The 24,953-nt window shown below is 37.3% G+C and overlaps 1 protein-coding gene across 4 annotated transcripts in view; it reads left to right on the plus strand.

Annotated features, from left to right (window-relative positions):
- Positions 1–24,953, plus strand: part of LOC144057359 (receptor-type tyrosine-protein phosphatase U) — a 222,660-nt gene that overhangs the window by 50,497 nt on the left and 147,210 nt on the right. For all 4 annotated transcript variants that reach the window (XM_077574819.1, XM_077574820.1, XM_077574821.1 and 1 more), the window contains exon 2: positions 19,688–19,819. In XM_077574819.1, coding sequence (XP_077430945.1) covers positions 19,688–19,819 — 132 coding nt within the window. The remainder of the gene's footprint in view (positions 1–19,687; positions 19,820–24,953) is intronic.

Below are 24,953 nucleotides of genomic sequence, written 5' to 3' on the forward strand. Positions count from 1 at the left end.
ACTTTGGGGATGATCTTCAACATAAGTCAACATTGTGCACCCCCAAATTCCTCATTCCACATTGTGCACCCCCAAATTTCCCATTCATTTCCAATGGGAGATTCAACATTTCCCATTTGCATTGTTTCAAAATTACATTCTAAACATTTTGCTCATTCAATTCAACTTTGGGGATGATCGTCAACATAATTCAACATTGTGCACCCCCAAATTCCTTATTCCACATTGTGCACCCCCAATTTTCCCATTCATTTCCAATGGGAGATTTAACATTTCCAATTTACATTGTTTCAAATTGACATTCTAAACATTTTGCTCATTCAATTCAACTTTGGGGATGATCTTCAACATAATTCAACATTGTGCACCTCCAAATTCCTCATTCCACATTGTGCACCCCCAAATTCCCCATTCATTTTCAATGGGAGATTCAACATTTCCAATTTACATTGTTTCAAATTGACATTCCAAATATTTTGCTCATTCAATTCAACTTTGGGGATGATCTTCAACGTAATTCAACATTGTACACCCCCAAATTCCTTATTCCACATTGTGCACCCCTAAATTTCCCATTCATTTCCAATGGGAGATTCAACATTTCCCATTTACATTGTTTCAAATTGACATTCAAAACATTTAGCTCATTCAATTCAACTTTGGGGATGATCTTCAACATAAGTCAACATTGTGCACCCCCAAATTCCTCATTCCACATTGTGCACCCCCAAATTTCCCATTCATTTCCAATGGGAGATTCAACATTTCCCATTTGCATTGTTTCAAAATTACATTCTAAACATTTTGCTCATTCAATTCAACTTTGGGGATGATCGTCAACATAATTCAACATTGTGCACCCCCAAATTCCTTATTCCACATTGTGCACCCCCAAATTTCCCATTCATTTCCAATGGGAGATTCAACATTTCCCATTTACATTGTTTCAAATTGGCATTCAAAACATTTTGCTCATTCAATTCTCTTTGGGGGTGAACATTAGGTAGACCCCGGATTCTCGGCCCCTCTGCTGTAAGCTGTAAGAGAGTTGGAGAACCATTGTGTATACGATACCTCAGATCAGAAAGCATCAGATTATTAATCTCTGCAGGGCAGCGTATTTTATCGATAGTTTTAGGGTTAGGGTGTTTATATGTAAAAAAAAAAACAGCCATTTTTTTTTCTTTCTCTCAGCGACCATCATAGTTCTAAGCCCACTGACTTGCAAAAGAGGTCCACTTTCATGAGTCATTTACAATTGGTTTGGATTCACAGCGTCAGATAATGAGCCAAAAAAGAGCCCACTGCAAAGTATCTTCAAAGTCTGTTGGAGCCAAACTTATTCAGTATTTGAAACAGAGAAACACAGCAGATTTGGAGAAACGTTGCTTTGTGGGAGATGTGTAAGAACACTAGAGCTAGAAAAATGCTAAGAGGCAGACAACATGCGTAGAACCGTTTTCGCATTGTTTTGCATTGGACAAGAAGTTTGGTGGAAAGCAATTCCGGAGTTAGTCATGTCCATTAAATAGTGAAAAGCAGCGATTTATTGACATGTTGAGCACCTTTTTAATGAAAGTAGTATGAAAGGAACTTTCTACGACAGAGTAATAGAGTCAATAAATAGCTCTCTTTCCCTGCAACAAGTGCCACGGAGAGAGTTTTTAGTGTAAAGGGTGACAATGTAACGGGTCATGCCTAAATCCTAATGTCGTTTTTTTCCTTGCAAAAAGTATGTACTGCAAAATCATGTGAGCAACTCTTATTTTTTTCAAAAAAATGATGCAAAATTATAGAGTAGTATGATACAGGGAGTTTAATAAGAAACCGTTAATATGTTAACCAGTAACTAAGCAGTACCTTGGAGTTGTAAAAAAATAAAATAGAATCACTGATTTACAGCGCATTTCATACACAAGGTAAATCAATGAATATGTTAGAAATACATCCCGAAAAAGATTATGTGTGGCCTGAGAGATTGCACTGTTGATTTGAGACCACTGTAAGCATTTGTTTGTTTTATAGCACGTCCACTGAATTCCATGCTCGCTTACAATCCATTATTTAGATTGGCTGTTGTTCCAACATGCCCCCTATGGACAGTTTTTTGTACATACATCCTTTTGCCGGTAGCAGTTTGTGTACATTCACAGGATTTGGACACTTGATGTGGTTTTTAGTTTCTTTGTCATGCACATACAGGTGTTTTTTTTTCCACATTATTTTCTCCTCTGAGATTTGTGACAAAAAACTCTTATCCAACCTGCAGTAATTTTCCACCCAGTGCAGACTAATTGACGATGATTGAACTTTAATGTCAGGAAAACATTTTTCCATGCATTGGGTGACATTTTTCTCAGCGAGTACACACCATTAGTGACAGTGCGTAGCCTTTCAGCGCGCAAGTAACAATGTGACAGCAGTTCACCACTCGGTGGGAGGTGAGGATTAAAAACAATTTGATGCAATTATTATGTGTACTGTAAAAGGAAAGAAAGAATTTTATGTAATAATGCTTGTTAATGAAAGTCTGCATAACGCAGCAGAGAAGCACTCAGAAGCAAAACTTTAGTTACAGAACACTTTATCCTCTCTCGGGCTGCAACTAACGATTATCTAACTAATTTGCTCCCAAAAACGTATAAATACGTTCTATTTTAAATGTGTTCAGTGTCCCAAAGCCATATTTATACGTTTTTATGTTGTTCTATGCTAGAGCATACAGAAGGCTTTGAAGCAGCCTCTTAACTGCAGAGAACGGGTAAAGCAATGGTAGTAATTACAAAAACGGCCAGCAGGTGGCCGCAGAGTATAAAAGATCAACCAAGGCCATGTTGCAAAGAAGCTAATTTACCCACTGTTTTAAACAGATTTGTGAATAATGATGAAATTTAGCTATATTCTAATTCTAATTGCTGCAAAACGGAAACAGATTCAAATATACTTTTTTTTTCCTACTGAAAGGAGAAAATCTAATATTTCTTTTGGTACATGTTTGTATAGCAATAGACCCCAATATTCTGTGGGCCTTGCAAAATCAGTCAAAATTAAGTAAAACAGCCGGGAGCGAAGGGGGTTGCTTCAGTGAATGAGTTAATAATTGAGTAATCTGTTGATTATTTTTTTCTATGAATCTGAAATTTTTTTTTTTGCCATCCATTTTTATTACTTTATTCAAAAACAGGACATTTAAAATGAACATGAAATGATTATGATGGGATTAAGTCTTGGTGGTTCAACCTCCAGATTTTGGTACAAATTTAGAGGCATATTTACAAAAGTTGGTTGAGTTCACCACCACGAGAGGCAGGACACTGAAATAAATTTAATAAGAACAAACGAATCTAAAGCCCTGCAGGATTTTTGTAAATCCCTGGACATAAAACAGTTTACAGGGGTTCAATTACAATGTTGTGGTTCATGTAGCCCATTTATGTATAAATAATAAACACGCTGCTCTCTCTTTAAATAAATGATAGCTTGGTGCTACTTTCCTTCTAATATGATGCAACTTCATGGTTTGTTGCCCTGTCACTTAGCCTTAAACCGTCTTAAGTGTGAGTAATAACCAGTAAAGCCTGTCAGTGTCTGTTCAGGTGCTAACATAAATATGATTTACGTCCAAAAACGGAGGGATCGAAATGTGAATGTATTTTACTCTGCCCAAATGAAAACAAGTTTTGACTATATGTGACATGATTTGATTTTGTTTTTTTGTCGTGTTTGCTGGACTGCGGGTTCATTAACAAAACAGTTGAGGCACACATTAAATGGGCCACCAATCAAATGGGCCCAGTATTATAAATCAAATGTGATCAAACCACGCCCTCGCCATCCTGATTATTAGCCGCTCACTCAGTCAGAAAATCTGCTGTTAGAAAGGCTCATGAATTAAAACTAAAGGGGGCTTTAAAATATTCACAGGTTCAGCACATGCAACACTTCACTTCTGGTTTAGATCCTTGGTTGGTGAAGGAGAAAAGCTTACGGGCGGATGTTTTTTTTATGATGTTTTTTTAAAAAATGAAATAAATGTTCAAGGATGTCGGATACACATCAGCCTCAGTATTTTCGCAACAAGTTATCAGTGCTGGCAACATCACAGGTCAACAAAGATCATCTCTTTTACTTGACTCAATGTGAGAAAGTAGATTCAGATCAGGGATTAGATAGAAAGAAAGAAAGATAGATAGATAGATACTTTATTTGTCATGTGTTAGCCAGAAGTATTTTTTTTATTAAGGTTTTAGGATTCTCTCCAACTAGCAATTTTTTTTAGCTTTGAAAGCAATGAGCCAAAACGTTACTTAAAAGTTTATTTTCCAGATCCCTTTAAAATGAGCTGCGTTTGTTTTTAGTGGTGATCTTGTGTTGTTTTGAAGTGAAATTAATTTGTGTGACTGACATTTTTGGAATGAGCACAAAGCAGTGGAAAAACTGTGTTTTGCAGAAACAGTGACTTTTAACCACCTCAGTCAAATTGAATTCCATCCTTTTAAAAGTGGAAAATGAATGTACCCTTTGTGTCCTCTTTAAACAAACCCCATTTTGTAATGCTTCCGTAACTCGAACAATGCCGGGGAGCGACAAAGCCTTTTGTACAAACTCACTGCCTCTTTCGCCTTATTTGATCCTAAATGCGGGTTGGTGAAATTGAGAGGCTGCAGGTGGTGGAATCAACGTTTGGCTGCCTCTGTGTTTAGTCGAATTGACAAGCAGCTGAGTGGCCAAGCTGCTATGGGATATGTGCTTTTAGTGGGGTTGTTTTTCGGACTAGTTGGAATGTAACAGGTGCCTCGGTCGGGTTGAGGAGTCAAATGCAGATGGCTCAGGGGGACAAAATTGATCGATTTGAGTATAGTAAAATCCAAATGAGAAATGGAACAACATTTTAGGGAACCATGGATAATGAGTGGAAAAATATAGCTGCACTAAAATGATTCAATCAAGCCTTTATCATGCATGGCGTCTGCAGTATTTTATTGTTTTAATTAGGGGTGTCAAAATTTGTTTGAATTTTGAGCTCATTTTAATTTTTTTTAACACCACCATTTTTTTTAAAAACACGATTAATGACCGGCCCTTACTTAGGAAGCCTGTCCTGGAGGAATTCCAGTTGCAAAATTTAGGAGTAATATATTTAATAATAATGAATATATTTGTGGGGACTGGGGTCAAGTTGTATTTTACAATTTTAAAAATGTGCAGAATTTCACAAGTTACTTGATGTTAAAGATTAGATAGCAATATGAAAAAGAAAAATGCACTGAGCTGTCACCAATGCCTTACGAATGCAATTGTGCCATTTAGTGGCAAAAAAATGACCTCAACACAAATCAATATCTCACTCATTTTTTACAGTACAGTGCATCTTTTTAATTTTAACTCAATTTTATGAATTATTATGAAATGACAGTATCAATGACTAAAAGATGAAGCCATATTTATATTTGTTTAACATTGTTTTCCACTTTTATGTTAACAAGAGTATGAAAAGTTAGGAACAATATTTCGTTGTACGTTTATAACAAATATGAAATTTGCAATTAATCGTGAGTTAAGTATTGAAATCACGGTTCAAATTTTCAATAGTTTTAATGTTTGGGTATTTAAGTTAAATGAACATTTTACTAGTGCTGTCAAACAATTAATTTTTTGACTAATTAATAGCACAAAAATTCCATAATTAATTGCGATTCATCACATATTTTGGAATTAATTTAAAATCATCCAGTAAAGTATTTTTAGTTTCAAATGCACAGGCGCTGTTTCAACTCTTTCTTTATGAGGAAATACAAGAGATCAGAACAATTAGCGAGAGATACTCATCATCGAAATTCACACTATAAAACAATAATTAATCAGCCCAATGATTAATTATCCGCATAGACGGTCAAAGAAATATCTCCAGAGTTTCACTGTGCTACTCTTAGTGGTGGGCACATTGCCCACATTACCACTGATATAAAGTAAATAAACAGAATTTCATCAAATGGTCTTCATGCTGACCGGACCATTAGGAAGTTTGGAATGTAGAATTTCAAACCTGAACCTTGTTAAGACACTCACTCTGGCACTGGAACAGCCTGATAGGCGAATGAAGCAAGGGAATCAAATCTTTGCACTCAGTTGATGCAACAACTCAAGAGTTAGCAGGTGGTAATGACTCAGCAGTTTTGCTTTCGTCATTGAGAAAACAAGCCTGGCACCTGGAGGAATTGATTACTGTAAAATTTGGTTTTACATAGCATAATTGCATCTCAATTAATTTATGCAGCAATATAGAAAATGTAATAATGATTGTAGTCTATTTACACTGCTGAGGTGCATCATAAATCATAATAAGGCCGGGATCCATTAGCGTCACAATTTTGCACATTAGTGACATCGCAGCTATGTATTGTGATGTATTTTGTGGCATTAAATTTCATTAGAAAGATTCTCTTTGGTTAAAAATGATAAGACTTCAGTGCTGATTTCATATGTCTCAGCTTCATGTTTGGATTTTTTTGGGGGGAAAAAAAATCACAAAATGCTTAGAAAAATGCACAAATGTCTATTTTACACAATGGACCACGTCAAAACCATAACCTTATGGAGGATGATAGAAAACAAGGCATTCCACTTCAAAGCAACCCAACGTATGCACTTGGCTAAAAGTGAATTTCAAAATCGGTTCATACTTCCCATTTTTACATCCACTTTCATTGCTTTTATTCAGAGTCAATGACTGCAGTACAGTAAATTTGAAGCGACTTCTTGTTGTTCTGTATGTTAAGCCCCTCTTGTACATGACTCTGCAGGCACACACTGGATAATGTGCCCCTGCTTTGAAAATGAGATTTGCAAATTGGATCCTTTGTAAAGTCTTTTCACATTTTTCTCTCACTCAAATTTAAGAAGGGTTATAAAAGCAGCCTTTTGAACTGAAACTGACGTTTAAAACGGAGCCACCAGACGTGCTAATTAAATCGATTTGCGGAATGGGCCTTTAGATATTCTGTTGCGGTCACGATCCACCTCCATCACATCTTCTGTGGGTGGGAAGATGAACAAAAGTCTCTCGTTCTCCAACTGCTGGTGAATGTTAAGCAGAAACCGCCATCTACTCCTCCCTGAGAAAATACAACCGCTCAAAATAAACTACGCTTGTGGAAAAAAAAAAAAAACACCCTGATAATTAAAAACTAACTTCATATCAGCGATGGGATTCCTCACTCGCCAGACCCAAAGCCCACAGGAGCAGGAATATGGAATAATTGATGTTTCCTTTTTCGGTTCAGGAGAAACAACAAGCTCAAGTTGTTTAGGAGTCATTGTTTCTATTGTAAGTTGTCCTCAGAATAGCACAGAAGAGGGGTTTGTATTGGAAGAATAATAACTTCTGTTTGACTTTTAGTGACATCTGATGTCAATGAACTAAAATGAATGTCAAGATAAACTGCTGTCTTGGTACACACAGCTGTGGTTTAGAATGCAGTTTTACATGTGCTGTATGGTGAAGCTGTGCTTATGTGTTTTTCATATATTTATGGATTTTTTTTTTTAACCCATCATCCTCCATTAACCGCAGAAAAGGGGACCTATTTCCTATTTTTGTGGTCAGGCTAAAGCAATAAAAGTTTTGCTTTGCTCCAATTGTAAACCTTTTAAGGGCGCCAGTTTATTGCAGGTTTTAGCTATTATAGGGAATCCCTATCCACTGTAGTTGACGTTTGTCCAGACATTGATTGTTCAGAATCCGAATTAATAATTCATTCATTTGATTCATTTGTTCATTTATTTCAGGCAGCAATCAACATCAACAAGATATCAATTTTTCCAAACAATACTCAACTAAACCTAGCCTGAAAAGGAGTGGGAGGAAGAAAACCTATTAAGTCCCACCCCCATCTCATTAATATTAAGCTTTGAAAACAAATTTAGCGACTTTCCTGCAAGCATATTAATAATACTAAAATACAAGTATACCAACAATGATGATAGTGATAATAACCCCAAACTCCAAATTTTCCCCATGAATAATAATGGAAATAATACAGACCAAGAGATGAAAATTTTCCCTAAAAATGGTGGTGAGAAATTCAGCCTTTGGTGAGCCGATAGTAATACGTTTCATTAAAAAAAAAATAAAAATCATTATAATTACTGAATTAATTTTCTGCTTTATCATGATTTATATCCTACACAGGCGCTAAAGACGTCAAGGAAACCGCAAAAATAAAAACAGCTACTGGAACATAAGGGAGCTAGCTAGCTAGCTAGCTAATCATGTCTTGACTTGCTTCCCCTCATTTTTATGTGGGTTCTAAACTGAAGTCTCAAATGAATTTTCCACTGCATTTTCTGTTCTACGTAGCTCAGAATGCTAATTGTGTGTGTCGGGGTTTCAGGTAGTCCACTTTATAATGGATTCTTCTTGAAAATCCGGCTAGCTCACAGATGCTAGAAATGCTATAGATGATTAGATGACGCCTGATAGTTAGCTTCCTGCGCATTTGCTCGCAGAAAAAAAAATCTCTCGCCTGCTTCTTGACCAAGTGAAATTGTTGACCATCATAACTGCGTCAGCTTTTGCTGATTAATTAAAACTTCAATTAATGTATTGGCTTCCTAATTGCAGGGTGAGCTCCCCTTAATCCTAGAATAGCGCCTGTTTCATTGGCCTCTATAAGCCTTGTTAGAGCCAGTTTCATTATAATCCACCCTGAATCTCTTTCTCTTTCTCCTCACAATCTATTTCCCGGCCCTCCATGTTTTCCCGGGGCCATCTAACCAGCAGGGTTGAGTTATTAATGCCTGGGGGGTGTGTGGGGGGGCTTGAGAGATGATTTCATTGCGTATTCAGGTATGGCGATGGATGGCTTTCTGAGGCAGCCAGGGGAGTGCTGGGAGGGGAGCCTCAGTAGAGAATAAATATACCTGTCACCTGGTGATGTATCTGGCCACCCTCGCTGCAATGCAGATCAACCACTCACCCCCCCCGGACTGCCTCCGCCATTACTCAACCTCTCCCCACCTGGTTCTAGCCTCTTCCGATTTGAGATTGAGGTGGCCCGTGAGGAGTGCAGACTTTGGCTCTTTTTTCCAATGTGGTTTGGTTCACGTTTGTCAACAGTGACACAAGAAAAATGCTGCCCCGGAGGAACTTACTAGTTCTGGTGCTCATGCCTTTTCCTGACTGGATGATAATTAAGGACAGAGAGTGGATTGATAGAGACATCCCTTCATTTGGCTTGATTATTCACCCATTGAACAATTCTGTATGTAGTAGGGGGGGGGGGCGGGGCGTACAGACGGGCCAACTTTTTACACCACAATATTTTTTTTTGAGCTTGACGTTGACAGGTGTTTTTGCCCTGCTTTAGAATAGATGGAAGTGCTTTCAGCAACGGATGAGTGCGCTAAGGGAAATGAGTCCACCACCTTAATTAATCTAAATTCTCTTCTATTTCTGAATATGCAGCTTTAGTAAATGAGGGAGAACCGAGAATGGGACAAAAGTCCGTCTACAGCAGGACTTTCAACAATTTTGGAATGCAGCCGCTCGTCCGCACTGACACACATGCACACAAATACATATAGATTAAAATTATTCTAATGACTTATGGTTTATGTCTAGTTACAGAGGATCCTTTGCAGAACCCAAGCCCAAAACAAGATCAGTTGACCTTGTTGCCCTAGTAGTAGTCTACTGGAAAAGTATCAATGTCGACTTGACTTTCATAACATTAGGGTCGACTTATAAATTGGACCCCTCTTGCCTTGAACTTAACAGGGAAGTCAACCCAAACATTTTCTTTACAAGAATATGTAATAAGCAGCCAAACACAGTATTTTGATTTATATTGTGTTTGTGGAATATCATTTAAGCAGCATTATCGATCTCATTTTGCCACTTGCTGTCAACTGAAAATGACATCATAGTTGCTCAGGGCTTAGGTTAATGACCAATCACGGATCACTTGTTTTTGAAGCTGAGCCGTGATTGGTTGTTACCTGAGCCCTGAGCAATTGTGATGTCATTTTCAGTTGACATAGAGTGGCAAAATGGCTGCCGCCAAACGGAGGAACATGTGGATTTTGCTGCCTAACTCATATTCCACAAACTAATCAGAATGTTGTGTTTAGGCTGGTGAGGGAAACATGCAACATATTGTATTTTTTTTTTTTAAAGAATAAATAAAAAAAATAAAATGAGGGGTTGACTTACTCTTTAATTAATAGGAGTAACAATGATACAATTGTGTGTATACCTTTTAGTTAGGTTGAAAAAATAATAACATCTAAGTTTTGATGATTTAATAAAATTAATCTTTGCATTGGGTAGGGCAAAAACCTTTGGTAAAAGTTGTCAGAAGGACCTTATAAAGGCTGACAAATGAATGTGCTGGAAAATACTATCCCTTCATTGGTAACTGCTACTTTGCTAGCATGAAGGACTCTGTTAACAATTTTACATTTGAGTGTTAATTTGTAAATTGTAGACTCCCTGCTGGTGCTGCCATTTCAACTTCTTTCCTACAGGATAATGCGCCAATCTTTTGGATAATTTTAGCATTTTTGAATTTAACATTATGTCAAAAAAAAAAAAATGTTCAAAAAATACACTGATAACCTCCAATTTACATTCTCTACAATTGGAGGGAAAACTGCTGTCCCTGTTTAAAATGTTTAAACTGTGACGTGACACCTGAGCGAATCTGTATCTAACCATCATATTTTGACAACAATATCTACATTTTTGTATTTGACTAGAAATACCATTACCTGGTTTAATGACTGGGTATTGAGACGAGACCTACTATTTTTGTCACGAGGGACGTGAGTAATTGAGAGATGGCGGACCCAAATGCAGGACGTGACTAGACTGGTCCATGACTGGAACGAACGTGATGTCAGGACCTGATTTGCCTTGACTTGACTTGACTTGCTGAGGAGTGGCTATGACTTGGCTTTGGCTGTGGCTGTGACGATGGCTTGGCTGTGACAAAGACTTGTCTGTGACGAAGACGACTTGTCTGTGAGGAAGACGATTTGGCTGTGACGAAGATGACTTTGCTGTGGCGATGGCTTTGGCTTTGGCTGTGGCGATGACTTGGCTGTGACAAAGACTACTTGGCTGTGACGAACACTTGACACACAAACTTCTACACGTAGTACACGTAGACAATGCACCCACCCCGACTGGACAAGCACAATAGACTAAATACACCAACTCTAATGAGACACACCTGGGGAAGGGAAGACACACACAGGTGGATGTGGTTAGACATAACAAGGCGAGAAACCAGGAACAAAACACCAACCACAGACAAAAACAACAAGAACACCCACAACAAACAAAAAACCCAAACCCCACAGAACCGAAACATGACAATTTTACCCATGTCTCATTGTCCCTGCAGGAGTTCCAAATAAAAAAACTGGATCAACGGGTATGAAACTCCCCCTTTTTCAAAGAGTGTAATTACATTACAAAGTAGGTGGTTCCACAAATGAACAGATGTATAAGATGGTAAATCTAATTGGAAAGGCAAAATGTGTCAGTAAGAACTCCTCAAACGAGAAAGGGAGTCATTTATTTGATTGACGACGCTCATAAAACCGGGAAGCATTTCTTCAATGTGTTGCTGCAACTGTGGCAAATTGTCGCATCTGGTTTAACGGCTCATATTGTATATTTTCTCTTACTCAACTATAAAAACAATGAGATTTCTATGCAAACATAAAAAAGGTTGAACAATTCTCCTCCCTCTCTAGCCATCCACCTGATCTGGTTCCAGTGAGCGTTTTCAACAGTTCCCATCTGATACCTTGTCCTTGAGACTGGTACTTCCTGATTTATTGATGCGATAAATCTACTCCTCATTTTCTCCCATAAAAAGCAACTTTATTATGCAGCTTGTTCTTTCTGCAAGGCCTGGCTAGTAGATTTAGTTGTGAAGAACAAGTCTCGTAAACTTTCCGTTTGTATGCACTAGGCATTTATCTGCTCTGCTAATCCCCACAATTCTCATTGTCAGCAAGCAATAAAAATGGTTTGGGGATCAATATAGAAATCTACTGCACATTGTGGAAAACAAAAATGCTCACTGATTTGTATATATCCTGTACGGAAGAAAATTAGGGCCAGTGAAGAGAGAAAAGAAAAAGATTGGTAGGATTCTGATTTTATTCTCAAAATTCTCACTTTAAAGTCTGAATTCTGACTTTAATGGGAGATTTACGACTTACTTTAAAGTCAGAATTCTGACTTTTAATCTCAGAATTCTGACTTTAAAGTCAGAATTCTAACTTTAATCTCTGAACCTTTTTCTCTCTCTGACTTTAAAGTCAGAATTCTGAAACTAAAGTCAGGATTCTGACTTTAAAGTCAGAATTCTGAGATTAAAGTCTGAATTCTGACTTTAAAGTGAGAATAATAGTATGACTAAATAATAGTAGGACTAGAAAATTAGAATTCTGACTTTAAAGTGGGAATTCTGACTTTAAAGTGAGTATTCTGAGAATAAAGTCAGAATTCTGAGAATTATGAGGTTAAAGTCAGAATTCTGACTTTAGTTTCAGAATTCTGACTTTAAAGTCAGAATTCTAACTTTAATCTCTGAACCTTTTTCTCTCTCTGACTTTAAAGTCACAATTTTGAGATTAAGTCAGAATCCTGCCAACATTTTTTTTTCTCTTCACTGGCCCTAATCCTCTTCCATACAGAATATATACAAATCAATGAGCATTTCTTTTATTTTTAGATCTCTATATTGATTCCGAAACCATTTTTATTGCTTGCTGACATGAGAATTGTGAGGTAAATGTAGCTTTGCACTAAACGATGCTGTGGTCACTCGGGTAAAAACACGTGCAGCGAGTGCGAGGCGTTGCAGCAGAGGATGTGTGATTGTCATGATAGATGGGATGAATGTGAGTTGAGGAGATGACATTCCCCGCCAGCGCTGGCCTTGAAACACGCCTTCTTTTCTCTTTATGATGAGACTTTTGCAGAAGGGAGTCTGCGTGCGAGCTTCATTTACTGAAGCAGCGAGGAATAATATAGTGCCAACATTTAGATGTGTCAGGTCCCATATCACTGGCTGGTCTATTAGAAATGGACCCCATTGCGGGACAATTAACCTCATGCCCCCAGCAGCAGATCTACGCAGTAACCGCCCAGCATTGGCCAATAAATCAAACCTTGAGGGAGAAAGCAACACTATCTCCCCTGCTGGTTACTGTTGCCCAATGGATCACACTTATATCAGGGTACATTTGAGTTCATATTCTAGCAGTGGACATGCAAAAGTTAGGTGTCACTGCAGTGGTCAAACTTTTTAGGACCAAACAAAAACAGGAGAACTTTGTGTGTTGAACATGAACTCTCCTCTTTGACAGGACGCCAACTAATATTGAGAAAAATGAGTCTATATGGAATTGCACTTTGATACTACTGCAACTTCAATTTAATACTTAATGCACTTTTTATTTATAGAACCAATAAAGTTGGTAGTTCATAAGAAGGTCATTGTCCACTTACAGAGCGTTAAATGGTTACTTTTAAATGGACAAAAGATGTGATTAATAATGAACAGTCATGCAAGTGACTCAATTATGTTAATAAGAGCATCATTTTCTTTGAACGCAAGAGTGGCTTCCCAATCTTTTCTTCCTTTAATAGCCATAATTTTTATTAGTGGATTTAGCGGGTCAACAATTTCACTAATTGAATCAAATATAATAATACAACTATATTATGAGTTTACATTGATTGACTTTATTATAAAGTATATGACTTGGAAGATCTCTTTTATGCCCCTGTAAGGTCCAATATACATTTTCTTCTTGTGGATTGAGTTTGAAAAGCAAACTTTAGAATTAAACACTGTAATAAATGCGTTACAAACATATTACTACAGTGTAATAAATTAATTAAGTAATGAAATATTTACACTATATATTTTATTGATAAAACTGTGAATCACTTCAGCTTTTTGCTTTGTGATTAGGTCATCCATGCAATTCAAGTTGAACCAAAACCTTATTCATTAAATGGCCCTAGTTAACAATTATTATAAAGTATATTACCTGGATGATCTCTTTTATGCCCCTGTAAGGTCCAATATAATTTTTCTACTTGTGGATTGAGTTTGAAAAGCAAACTTTAGCATTAAACACTGTAATAAATCCATTACAAACATATTATTACAGTGTAATAAAACTATTTAGTAACTTAATAGTTAACACTACATATTTTATTGTTAAAACTGTTAATCACTTCAGCTTTTTGCTTTGTGATTAGGTCATCCATGCAAATTAAGTTGAACCAAAACATTATTCATTAAATGGTCCTATTTAACAATTATTATAAAGTATATTACCTGGATGATCTCTTTTATGCCCCTGTAAGGTCCAATATAATTTTTCTACTTGTGGATTGAGTTTGAAAAGCAAACTTTAGCATTAAACACTGTAATAAATGCATTACAAACATATTATTACAGTGTAATGAAACTATTTAGTAACTAAATCTTTAACACTACATATTTTATTGTTAAAACTGTTAATCACTTCAGCTTTTTGCTTTGTGATTGTCATCCATGCAAATTAAGTTGAACCAAAAGCTTATTCATTGAAAGGCCCGAGTTAGCAAACAAACATTCACATTCATAATCATATAAATGTTTTTTTTTTTTAATGTTGTGAGAAGAAATATACAGTATGTCCAATAGATCCAGTTTGCCAATTATATTCCATACTTCAGTCAAAGCCCATTTTTGTGTTTTGTATTACATCATATCAATCCAATCACCACCTAATAGCTGGAAGCTGCGGCTATCTTTTACACCGTTTTTGAAAACGAGACGTATAAATCCTCAGTGGAGCGAAGCCGCTTTGGTCTTCCTCCACAGCCTGTCATTTATTTAATAGCAAAGTCAAGAAAAAGAACGAGCAGTAATAAAGCCGGGTCACCTTCAGGACCCGCTTGTGGTTATTCTTGTCATTAGCATGTGGCATCTCGTGCTGTCCAGCTCCCATTATTACCCAGGCATGCTTTGCCCTTACGACTGAGCTGTTCCCACTGTCCACTGTCACCATGTAATCCTCTCACTGATGGACTAATGTGAAATATGGCAACAGATGCGAAGTGCAGTGACTGAAGCGTGATGATTTGGGACCTTGGGGCCATTAAAGCCATAACTATTAAATATAATTTGAAAATTTTGGCTTTTTGGCACATGGAATAGCAGGTTGTAAGGTGTAATGATGATCACTACACACCCCAGGGTGCCTTACTTCACCAACTGTTATTGGTGTTTGCATTTGCCTTTGTTAATGTGCTTTGGGGTGTTTAGTCTCTACTATGTAGTTTGTGCATGTTCCTTTGTAATGGTCATTCTCGTTTAGATACTCGGGCTGTAATTACTGCCGGTGTTTATGTTTATTTTTGTGTGTAATCATTTTACTCATTGCTTCATTCATTTTGGTTTGAAAGGTGTTGTGCATGCGCTTAATGAACAATCAACTCATTTTGTGTTGAATGCACCAATTCACAGCATGTGATCATAAACAGGTAACAGCAACATTCTGTTCAAGCTGTTCGTTAGCAGGCACGTTCTGTATCATAGCTGCTGATCAGAATCCAAATCTGATTACATACAGAGAGTCTTTACTTAATGTAGGGGAGGCCGGGTCTAGTTGTATCACTTTTTATACTTTTATATATTTCTTGGAGTCAAAACATCATATATAAACAAAATACATACAAGATGAAAGAACAAAGTCTTAGGTATGTTTTTTTGTATTCATGTCGTTTTCATACCTTGTGTCAGTGCAGAGTTAGAATTAGAGCTATCAAACGATTATTATTTTTTTAATCAGATTATTCACATTTTAGAATTCTGATTAATCACGATTAATCGCCTAATAAAAAAGGCTTTTTTATCAACATTATTTTCCCGCCAAATTTGAAGAGCACCGGTTATATATTATGAGGACGTCGTCAACATTTTTTTTGATCCACTGCACACGCCCATCCTCCTCTTTTTCTAATCAGTTAATTACTTGTATAATTTCAAATTATCCCGATATTTTGACGTGAACAAATATTCTAAATGTGATACGCAAACATTCGTTAAATGCTTTACTTTAATGCATGAAATTATGTTTATTGCACAAACACAACCTGTGCTACCTTAAATTGGCTGTCACGCTAGTGGCTAATCTATGGTCAAAATTAATTGTGCGATTAATCTGCATTAATTCATGATTAATGCAATAATTCTTTGTGATTAATTAATCAATTAACGCTTTAACTTTGACAGCACTAGTTATAAGCAATCAAATTGAGGTCGTGAACATGTGCTATGTTGCCCCACCAAATGGGTAAGTTGTCACACCATATGGGGTAAGATGTCACACAGGGTTTTGCAACTAATAAAACAAGGACACAATTATCCTTTTTACTCCTGTTTTTGTTGTTGTTTGTTTTTACAGCCAGAGAAATCGTTTATCATTGATCTTGAAAATTTACCATAGTCATTGAGCAAACTTTAACATATATTATTGTATATTATAAGTCCTCAGGAACTGCTGGCATGTAGGTCATAGCTCTCGGCCTCAAATGCCTGTTTTGCTTCGATTAAACTGAAAATTGGAGATTAAATTGAATTTAAAAAAAAAAAAGCATTTTGCTTCATGGATTGATTGTTCATCATGAACCTTAAACTAGTCCTGACATGTGGGCATACTGTAGTTCCAACAACTGGAAAATCAATTTTTAAACGATGAAACAAAACCTGGCAAATTAATTTCCTCACTTTTCAGACTCATCATCTGAAGAACAATTCTGGCATACGTAAACGGGGTTGCCAGAGTTACATTTTTCATTGGCCCATTCTTTGCATATGTGACAACGAACCCCAAAATGATTGAGACAAGTTGCCCCAAACTACCATGTTGGCTAATAATTGCTCTAGTTTAAAGTTGGCTTAAAACAGAGCAGTGAGTGAGGCATGACAAGATGCTTGAATCTCTTTTCTAACAAGTCCACATGATTTGCTGCTAGAATTTGTCTATATGTATGACGCTTGTTTCAAAATATATGAAGTAGAACATTTTTACTTTGGGTTGTGCAAAACAGATAACTGGCACTCATCTCAGCTCACAATGTGCTATTCTCTTCTCAGACAGGACACAAACCCTGACAATTTATACGAAGAAAACTAGTATTCCACTTTTTGGTTGTGCCCTCTGGTGGAGAAGAAAATTGCAATGTGACAACTTACCCGTGATACAACTAGCCCCGGTCTCCTAAGGGTACCACTAGTGCTGCAGTACCAGCAATGACAGCTTTGCAAACAATGCGGAGAGTCGTCAAGTGGCCTGAAGTGCAGTAATTGCGGTACAACTTTGAATGTGCAATGATGCAGAAAGTCCTTGAGCACTTTAGAAGGCCTAGTGCTGTGTAATATTGATTGATGGCAGTTATACAAATATGTAGAGAGCTGAAGTGCCAATAATCAATATTGTCACACACGATGTGCAAAATTGCTAAACATTTGCAAAGTGCCACTATGGGATTTTGATTCGACTGTTTAGGGAATTGTTAGTAGGAGGGAAGAAGCGATTGGAAATGGGTTAAAATAAACAAACTCTGAATATCGACCAATGTTCTAACCTCCTCATAAATCACATTTTAATGGAAAAAATATCTGCCTCAAATAAAAACCAAATATCAAAATTTATAGAAACATGGTCTACGTATATAGAATTTTTTAACCTAATTCTGGTTACTTAATTCTGTCTGTTAGCGAGAGCCACTACATCGTGAAAACTTACATTGATGTTTCTGCATTTGGCAATTTATTATTATATTATATTATTAGTATGGGATTTTTTTTAATGGGCTTTAGGTGAACTGATGAATGCACACACGCTCGCACGCACACACGCACACACACACGCACACACACACGCATATACACATACTCACCCACATACAAAAAAAAATATATATATATGTGTGTATATATATATATATATGTATATATATTTAAAAAAAAAATTTAAAAAAGAAAAAAAAAGAAAACATTTTTTTTTTTTAAAAAGGAGAGCAATGATGATGTCAAATCGAATGAACAATACTGAGCTCTCCTTAGAGAGAGAAAAAAAAAAAGGAAATGGGATAGCTCCTGGTTTTAGTGTGCGTGGTTTGATAGTGCCTATTAAGAGAAGGCGCTGGAAGAGGTGGTGACCCGGGTGTGGAGGGTCCGAGATAGGGATAGATCGATTATCGAGCATCGGCTATTTTGAAGAATCATACGGTCGATAATAGATCCATTTAAAAAAGTGTTGAGGGGGGAAAAAAATAAGAGAACTAATTGTTAAAATTTTTATAGATGCTTCTGACCCAGAGAACTCTCTGCACCTTCTGTCTTTGTTTGAAATTAACTCATTTGCTCCCAAAAGGTATAAATACATTCTATTTTAAATATTTTAAGTGTCCCAAAGACGTATTTATAATTTTTTTCATGCTTTTTTTATGCTAGAGCATACAGAAGGCTTTGATGCAGCCTCTCAACTGCGAAAAACGGTTGAAGAAATGGTAGTTATTACACAAACAGCCCGCAGGTGGCAGCAGAGCAAAAGAGATCAACCAGGGCCATGTTGCAAAAAAAGCAAATTTACTCAGTTCTAAATAGATTTGTGAATAATGATGAAACTTAGCTACATTCTAATGCTAATTGCTGCAAAACGGAAACAGATACAAATATACTTTTTTTTTTCCTGATGAAAGAATCTTTCTTTTGGTAGGTTCCATGTTTTTATAGCAATAAAACACAATATTCTGTGGGGCCTTGCAAAATCAGTCAAAATGCAGTAAAACAGCCGGGAGTTAAGGGGATTGTTTCTTTGAAAATAGCTGGGATTGAATGAGTTAAAACTAAGATAAGTAATATTTTAATACTTCAGATATTTAAAATATTTTATGTATTTATTTACTCTAGCAAACAATAGGGAGAAATTTACTTAAGTTTTTAATTTAACTTTTGAAGATTCCTGAACTTTTTGTTAGCTTTGTAAAGATGTTTGTTGACCAAGATTTTTTTTTTTAAACTCCAATATTTTACGAACCCTAAACGTTGTTAAATAAACATATGCTTTAAAAAAAAAAGCTGGAGTTTGTATTTTACAAATTTTTTATTTTCCCTTCCCCTCCGAAATTAATAAGAGCTCAACAAGAAAGTGGAGTACATGAATGCAATTTTTTTTCCAAATCTTGCATGAAATTTCCAGCCCATTCAAACCTTGTGACTACAACTTAATCATAAAATCAACCTTTTATTCCCCCCTGTTAAAGCCGGGTTTGTCTTCTCAAATGTAAATCCATCAGAACCTTTAATAGCATTAAAAATGTGTCTGAGAAAGCCAGGTTGTCATCGCTTTCCAATCCAGAAAACGAAAGATTGTTTTTCAGCCTTTAATCGCTGCTTAGCTAAGTAGCGTCATTATTGCACAAAACAGTACATTCATTTTTGTCTGTTTGCAAACAAGCAAACAAATGAAGACTTGACTATGGCAGTGCTTAAATAAATCCCTTGTTTGAAACACCAAACAAAAATAATCTATAAAATGACTCTTATCATCTGATGTGGTTCAATGTTTCTTTTTTTTCTTTTTTCCCGCCTTCCAGCTGCTGGCTGCACATTTGAAGAGGATTCAGATCCCACTTTGTGTGACTTCACACAGGCTGAAGAAGATGACTTTGATTGGCAGTTGTTTCAGGCACACAATTCTCCATACGCTGGCTCGGACCTCTTGCGCGGTAAGTAGTCCTCAGAGATCACTCGTGTTTATAAACACTGATTATAAAAAGTCTAAACACCCCTGTTGAAAGGCCACATTTTTGTGATCTAAAAAAAAAAAAGGACACTAAGAAGATAAATCATTGTGGGAATGCTACCCAGCCATGCTTTTAAAGAAGACAAGTTAGGTCACTGGTTAGAGTAAATACCTCCCATCACGGAGGAACTGGGTTCAAACCAGCATTAAACAACTCTTTAGTACAAATGCAATACTGAATACTAATCATTGTCAAATTATTTCACATCCATTAGTTTTGATTGGATTTGTCATTATTAAGTTTTGCTTCTATATTATTGTCTTCTATATTCGAAATTCAAATTTATCGTCTTTCAGTTCTGACGTATTCACTTTAATTACATACAATGCCAAAGATTGAAAAGGCAGAAAAAATGTCCAATGGTAGCCATAAAATGTCCAAAACACGAAAAGAGGCAAAAAATTACCACAATATGTCCCAAAAATGCCAGACATGGTTTTGGTTATTTATTTTGCCTAAAATGGATGTTTTGACAGACAGGATTTCCAACCCCTGATATAAATGGATAAAAACAAAACTTAACTATAATGACAGCTTCTACAAGAATTTGTAAGAAGAACACATTGATTTGTTGCACTGCAGTCGTTATCAGTAAAGTGTTTTCTAATCTGCCCTTATTGTCCAGCTTCCATTTTGCATCAGCTTTAATGAAGCAGTCACCCCACTTTTGTGTGTTTCCTGCTAAGCCCAAGAATAACTTTATGTTAACCGGCCTCAAGACTAATGGAAACTAACATTTTCCTGCCATCATGCTCTCCGCTGGTGGTTGCCAGAGGGAGATGGCATGCATAGTTAATAAGGCGCTCTACCATCATCGCATTAACAAATTCCTACTGGGAACTAACAAAGAGAAGCATGTTGTTTTAGCTTCCCACCAGAAAAATCTGATGCGGCAGTGAGCCTCCAGCTGTTTGTTGAAGGGATCAACTTGCGTCTGTCGTCACGTCCAGTCCATCAGTTTTGGGTGCCGTTATACATATTAAATGAAAATATGTATATAACATTACTTTCATCTTTCTAACCTAACAGCAGGCAGTTACAGTTTACATGCAGTCAATATTCCGGTTACAGCAGGTTAACATCCAGGATAACCCCCGTTTATGTGTGTGACTTACTCCCCGTAAACATGATTATTTTGATCAATTGGAATATCCTGATAGAAACCGTAACGCGCGGATTACGCAAATAGATGTCATTTGCGCTTTTAACTTTATGCGGTCAATAAAATGACATAATATTCATGTCACTCACCACACTTATGAAGTCGTTGTTTTTTTCCTCGCTCCAAACGTGCGGTTCTACGCGATGTCGTCATGTTTGCAGAGGCTTTGGCATCAGGTGCTAACTATCGAGCTCCCTAGCTAGCTCCCTGGGTGCTCATTTACATGCTAGCTTGCTAGCTAGCTAGCTAGCACAAGGGGCTAAAGCCAAATTGCGGCAGGGTTTTTACTTTCTGGATCTGGATTTGCCACCTTTGCGTGTTTGTTTACTTCTGCTTGTGTATTTCCGGCGGGTTACGCGCCAGACGCACGGACATATTTACACGTATATATCTGTGCATATATACACATTGTGGCATGTAGAGAAAGAAAATAAAGTCAACTATGCTGCGGAAAAATCAATGTATTCAAGTTTTTTTTTATTATCATTTTTTCCCCTTTCAGACACATTATTACAACAAATGTTATCGATCACATCATTTACAACATTAATATCCGAAAGAAAGGCTAACGGGTTGAAGCCATGGCTTAAAGTTAGGCTCGTTTAGAGAGTGGGACGGTTCTGGACATACAAGTAGCTCCTGTACTGAAAAGACCAAGATACCTTGTGAATAGAGCAGGGGTGGCCAAGTTCGGTCCTCGAGAGCCACTTATCCAGCCTGTTTTCCATGTATCTCTCCACTAACACACCTGATTCATGATCAGGATCGTTATCAGGCTACTGCAAAGCTTGCTGATGAGCTGATCATTAAATTCAGCTGCGCTGAAGTAGGGAGACATTGAAAACGGGCTGGATAGTGGCGCTCGACGACCGAACTTGGCCACCACTGGAATAGAGCATGCACTGAACAGGAACCAATGCCTCGTTCATTCGAGGTATTCCGATAGCGTTTGTATGAAAAAATATTCAGGTTAGAAAAGAGGTAAGTTCGTGTCCTGTTCTCAACATCTGTCAACATGTAATCCAATTTTGAGCATGACAAATCCAAAATGTAACCCTAAACTCTTAAACTGCACCTACGGTAATTTACATTTTTGTCATCAGCAATGAAGTGTGAATCTGCCTGCAGCTAGCAGCCCATTCACAGCAGGCGATGGGCTAATTAACACTTCTCCCTTTGGGTTTAATTAAAACTCAGTCTCATGCCATTTACAGCTATTGAGGGCCTTCTGCGGAGCAGATGAGCGCAGGTTGAATTAGACAGGTAGTAAAATTTGCAAGACAAGCGAGTCTACGGGCATCAACTTTTGTGTCAGGGCTGAGGAATCACCTTAAGTTTGGTCCACTCTTGGACTAGCTTAGCGATAGGGCGTGTGCCATTTTGTCGAAATCATGCACATACCTTTTGTTTGGCATTTTCACATAATTTAAACAGGAAGAGGAAGTCAGTTACTCTTGCTTCGTTTTTTTCTTACTTAATCCCCCGCATGTTGACTTTTAACCATGTATCACAGCGGACAACCAAGGTGGCGAGGGATAACTAGACTTTATGAGATAAGGCTATTTACATTCCACCCGTATTACTTTGTGCGGCTGAGAAATTTGTGTCGGGGGAAGATTAGTAAACACAGCTAAGACAGCAGCAGCTTGTGGCTCCCCGGAGAAATTAAAAGACTACTGTTCCCATGAACAAGAGGGAAAAAGAAGATAGAATGCGGCAAGGTCTTAATAAGAATGACCCATTTATCATCAGATTCGCCTTTATTTTGAATGAGATCAGTGATGTCTGACTGCCTGATAAGCTTCTGTTCTTGTTCTGTTTTAATTAACGTGTTAGTTTGTAGGATGATGACCTCGTCAGGAAGGGTCACAAGTTACAAGGCTGTACAGTGGCCATTATGCATTATCAAGGTTGGGAAAAATAACACAATTCCCATAGGCAAGGTTATCCATGCGATCAAACTTCACATAGATAATTGTTGTTTCTAACCCTATTATTTCACGTAGTGTTTATTCTCTACACTTTTTTTGCCGTGCAAAAACTCCCACATAACGCATCCGATTTACACCGTTCAAATTTCAACTTAATTAAAAAAAAATACACGCCTTCCTGGGAATTTATCGTCTGATTCGACATTACTTACAGTTTTCTCACAATTTAATGTTAAATATCAAAATTTCCCCATTCATTTTCAATGGGACGTACTTTGAAATTTTTGACCGGTAAACAGGAGGCAACGGTTCGAATCCCACCATAGACAGATTGCAGTTCAAGTTTTCTACAACTAACAATTTTCACATCATTTATCTTTCAATTTACTTCATAAGCATTTTGCCTACATTCAAATCTTAGCATTCAGCTTTCAGCATTCCCATGCAATTTCTACAGAAATTGCACTTTGTCTAGGTTAGATAGGTTAGTGTAGTTTTTGAGATATGGGTTGAGGGGAAGGGTTGGGCGGTCGATCATGGGCTGAGGTCGATTTACCCCCCCCCCCGCCCCCCACTCATCGACCAACATAAATGACTTGGCACGGACAAGCTGATATGTGTTACTCAAAGAGAGCATGTTTGTGGGATTAAATGGACCCTTTCTGGATCAATTTGATCAGATGCTGCGAGTTAGGATTTGGATTAAAGCAGGAAGGTTATTCCTCTTCTTTCCGTCTATCTTGGCTTCGTGTGGAGTATGGTTGGTTAGTGTACCTATAAATTCAATAAAATTACTGATATCCAGATCCTACCCCAAAAAATAATCGGTTTATTATTTATTTATTATTATTATTATTTATTATTTAAGTCCGTACTGGAACCCAACCAATGTACTCGATATGAATGAGGCTCAAGTCGCGTTGGTCTGAATTTACCGTTTTAATATTTATACTACGTATTCTCCCCATCCATTTGAAAATGTCTGCCCCAGGCCCTGAAGGTGCAGTTTGACACACCTCCACACTTACAATCAGGATCACAGAAGTCCATCACTTAGAGCTGCTGTACCAAAGATGATCTTCTGAAAGTAGCCTACACTTTAATGGCAAGTAAATCGCTGCACGAGATGAGAGTGGTCCCGGTTGAAATGGCTTTTAGTACTATCTTGGGGTCGGGGCCCGGTCGACGTAAACGTACATACATTCTGCGAGCTCGATATCGTAACCTTACTATGGAAGGGGCGCGCCGTGGCGCAGTTCCATCGCTATCCTGTTGTAGTCATTTTACAGAGGACAACGTTACCGTCTTACTTTCTCACCCCAGCCACGCACTTTGCATCAGCTACAGACACGTGCGAATTTGTGTGTACATTGACAGTGACCCGAGATTCATCTGTGTCGTCAAAGTCATCTGCTGTTATCGTAGCCGACCAGTGACCAGCCATCTTCTGTGGTTTAATATGCTATGATAGTACAATGTTGATTTTTCCTCTTTCCTCTTTGGCTCTCTGCATTCACTTCACAATAAAACAACAACTAATTCAATGGAGATTTAAACTTGTTATTCTCCTGTGGCCCCTTTTTTTTTTTGTTCATTCCTAATAGCAAATCAGTCAGTATTCTCTCAACCAATTTCAGAAGTGACTCTATTAATTGTGTTGTATTAAACAATGTAAAATCATTCAATTACACAGACCAGGCTATAATTTTATAAAGAAAAATATCATTTAAATTGCTAGCTCCTTCCTCCTTTTATGTGTGAAACGTAACGCTCTATGGCATGCTTGCGGTTTGGTATCAATATTTTTTTAAAAATATTTTAGGTTTGTTGTTTGTTTTTTGATTTCGAAAGGTTACCCACATTAATTTTTTTCTTCTTGGATTAAAAAAAAACATGCATTTTAATGGCTGTAAATTATAGACAGATATTCGCTATTTGTGGCCCGTTCCGTATCCCCCGCGAA

This window comes from Vanacampus margaritifer, chromosome 9, assembly GCF_051991255.1.
Source record: "Vanacampus margaritifer isolate UIUO_Vmar chromosome 9, RoL_Vmar_1.0, whole genome shotgun sequence".
In the NCBI taxonomy this organism is placed as follows: domain Eukaryota; kingdom Metazoa; phylum Chordata; class Actinopteri; order Syngnathiformes; family Syngnathidae; genus Vanacampus; species Vanacampus margaritifer.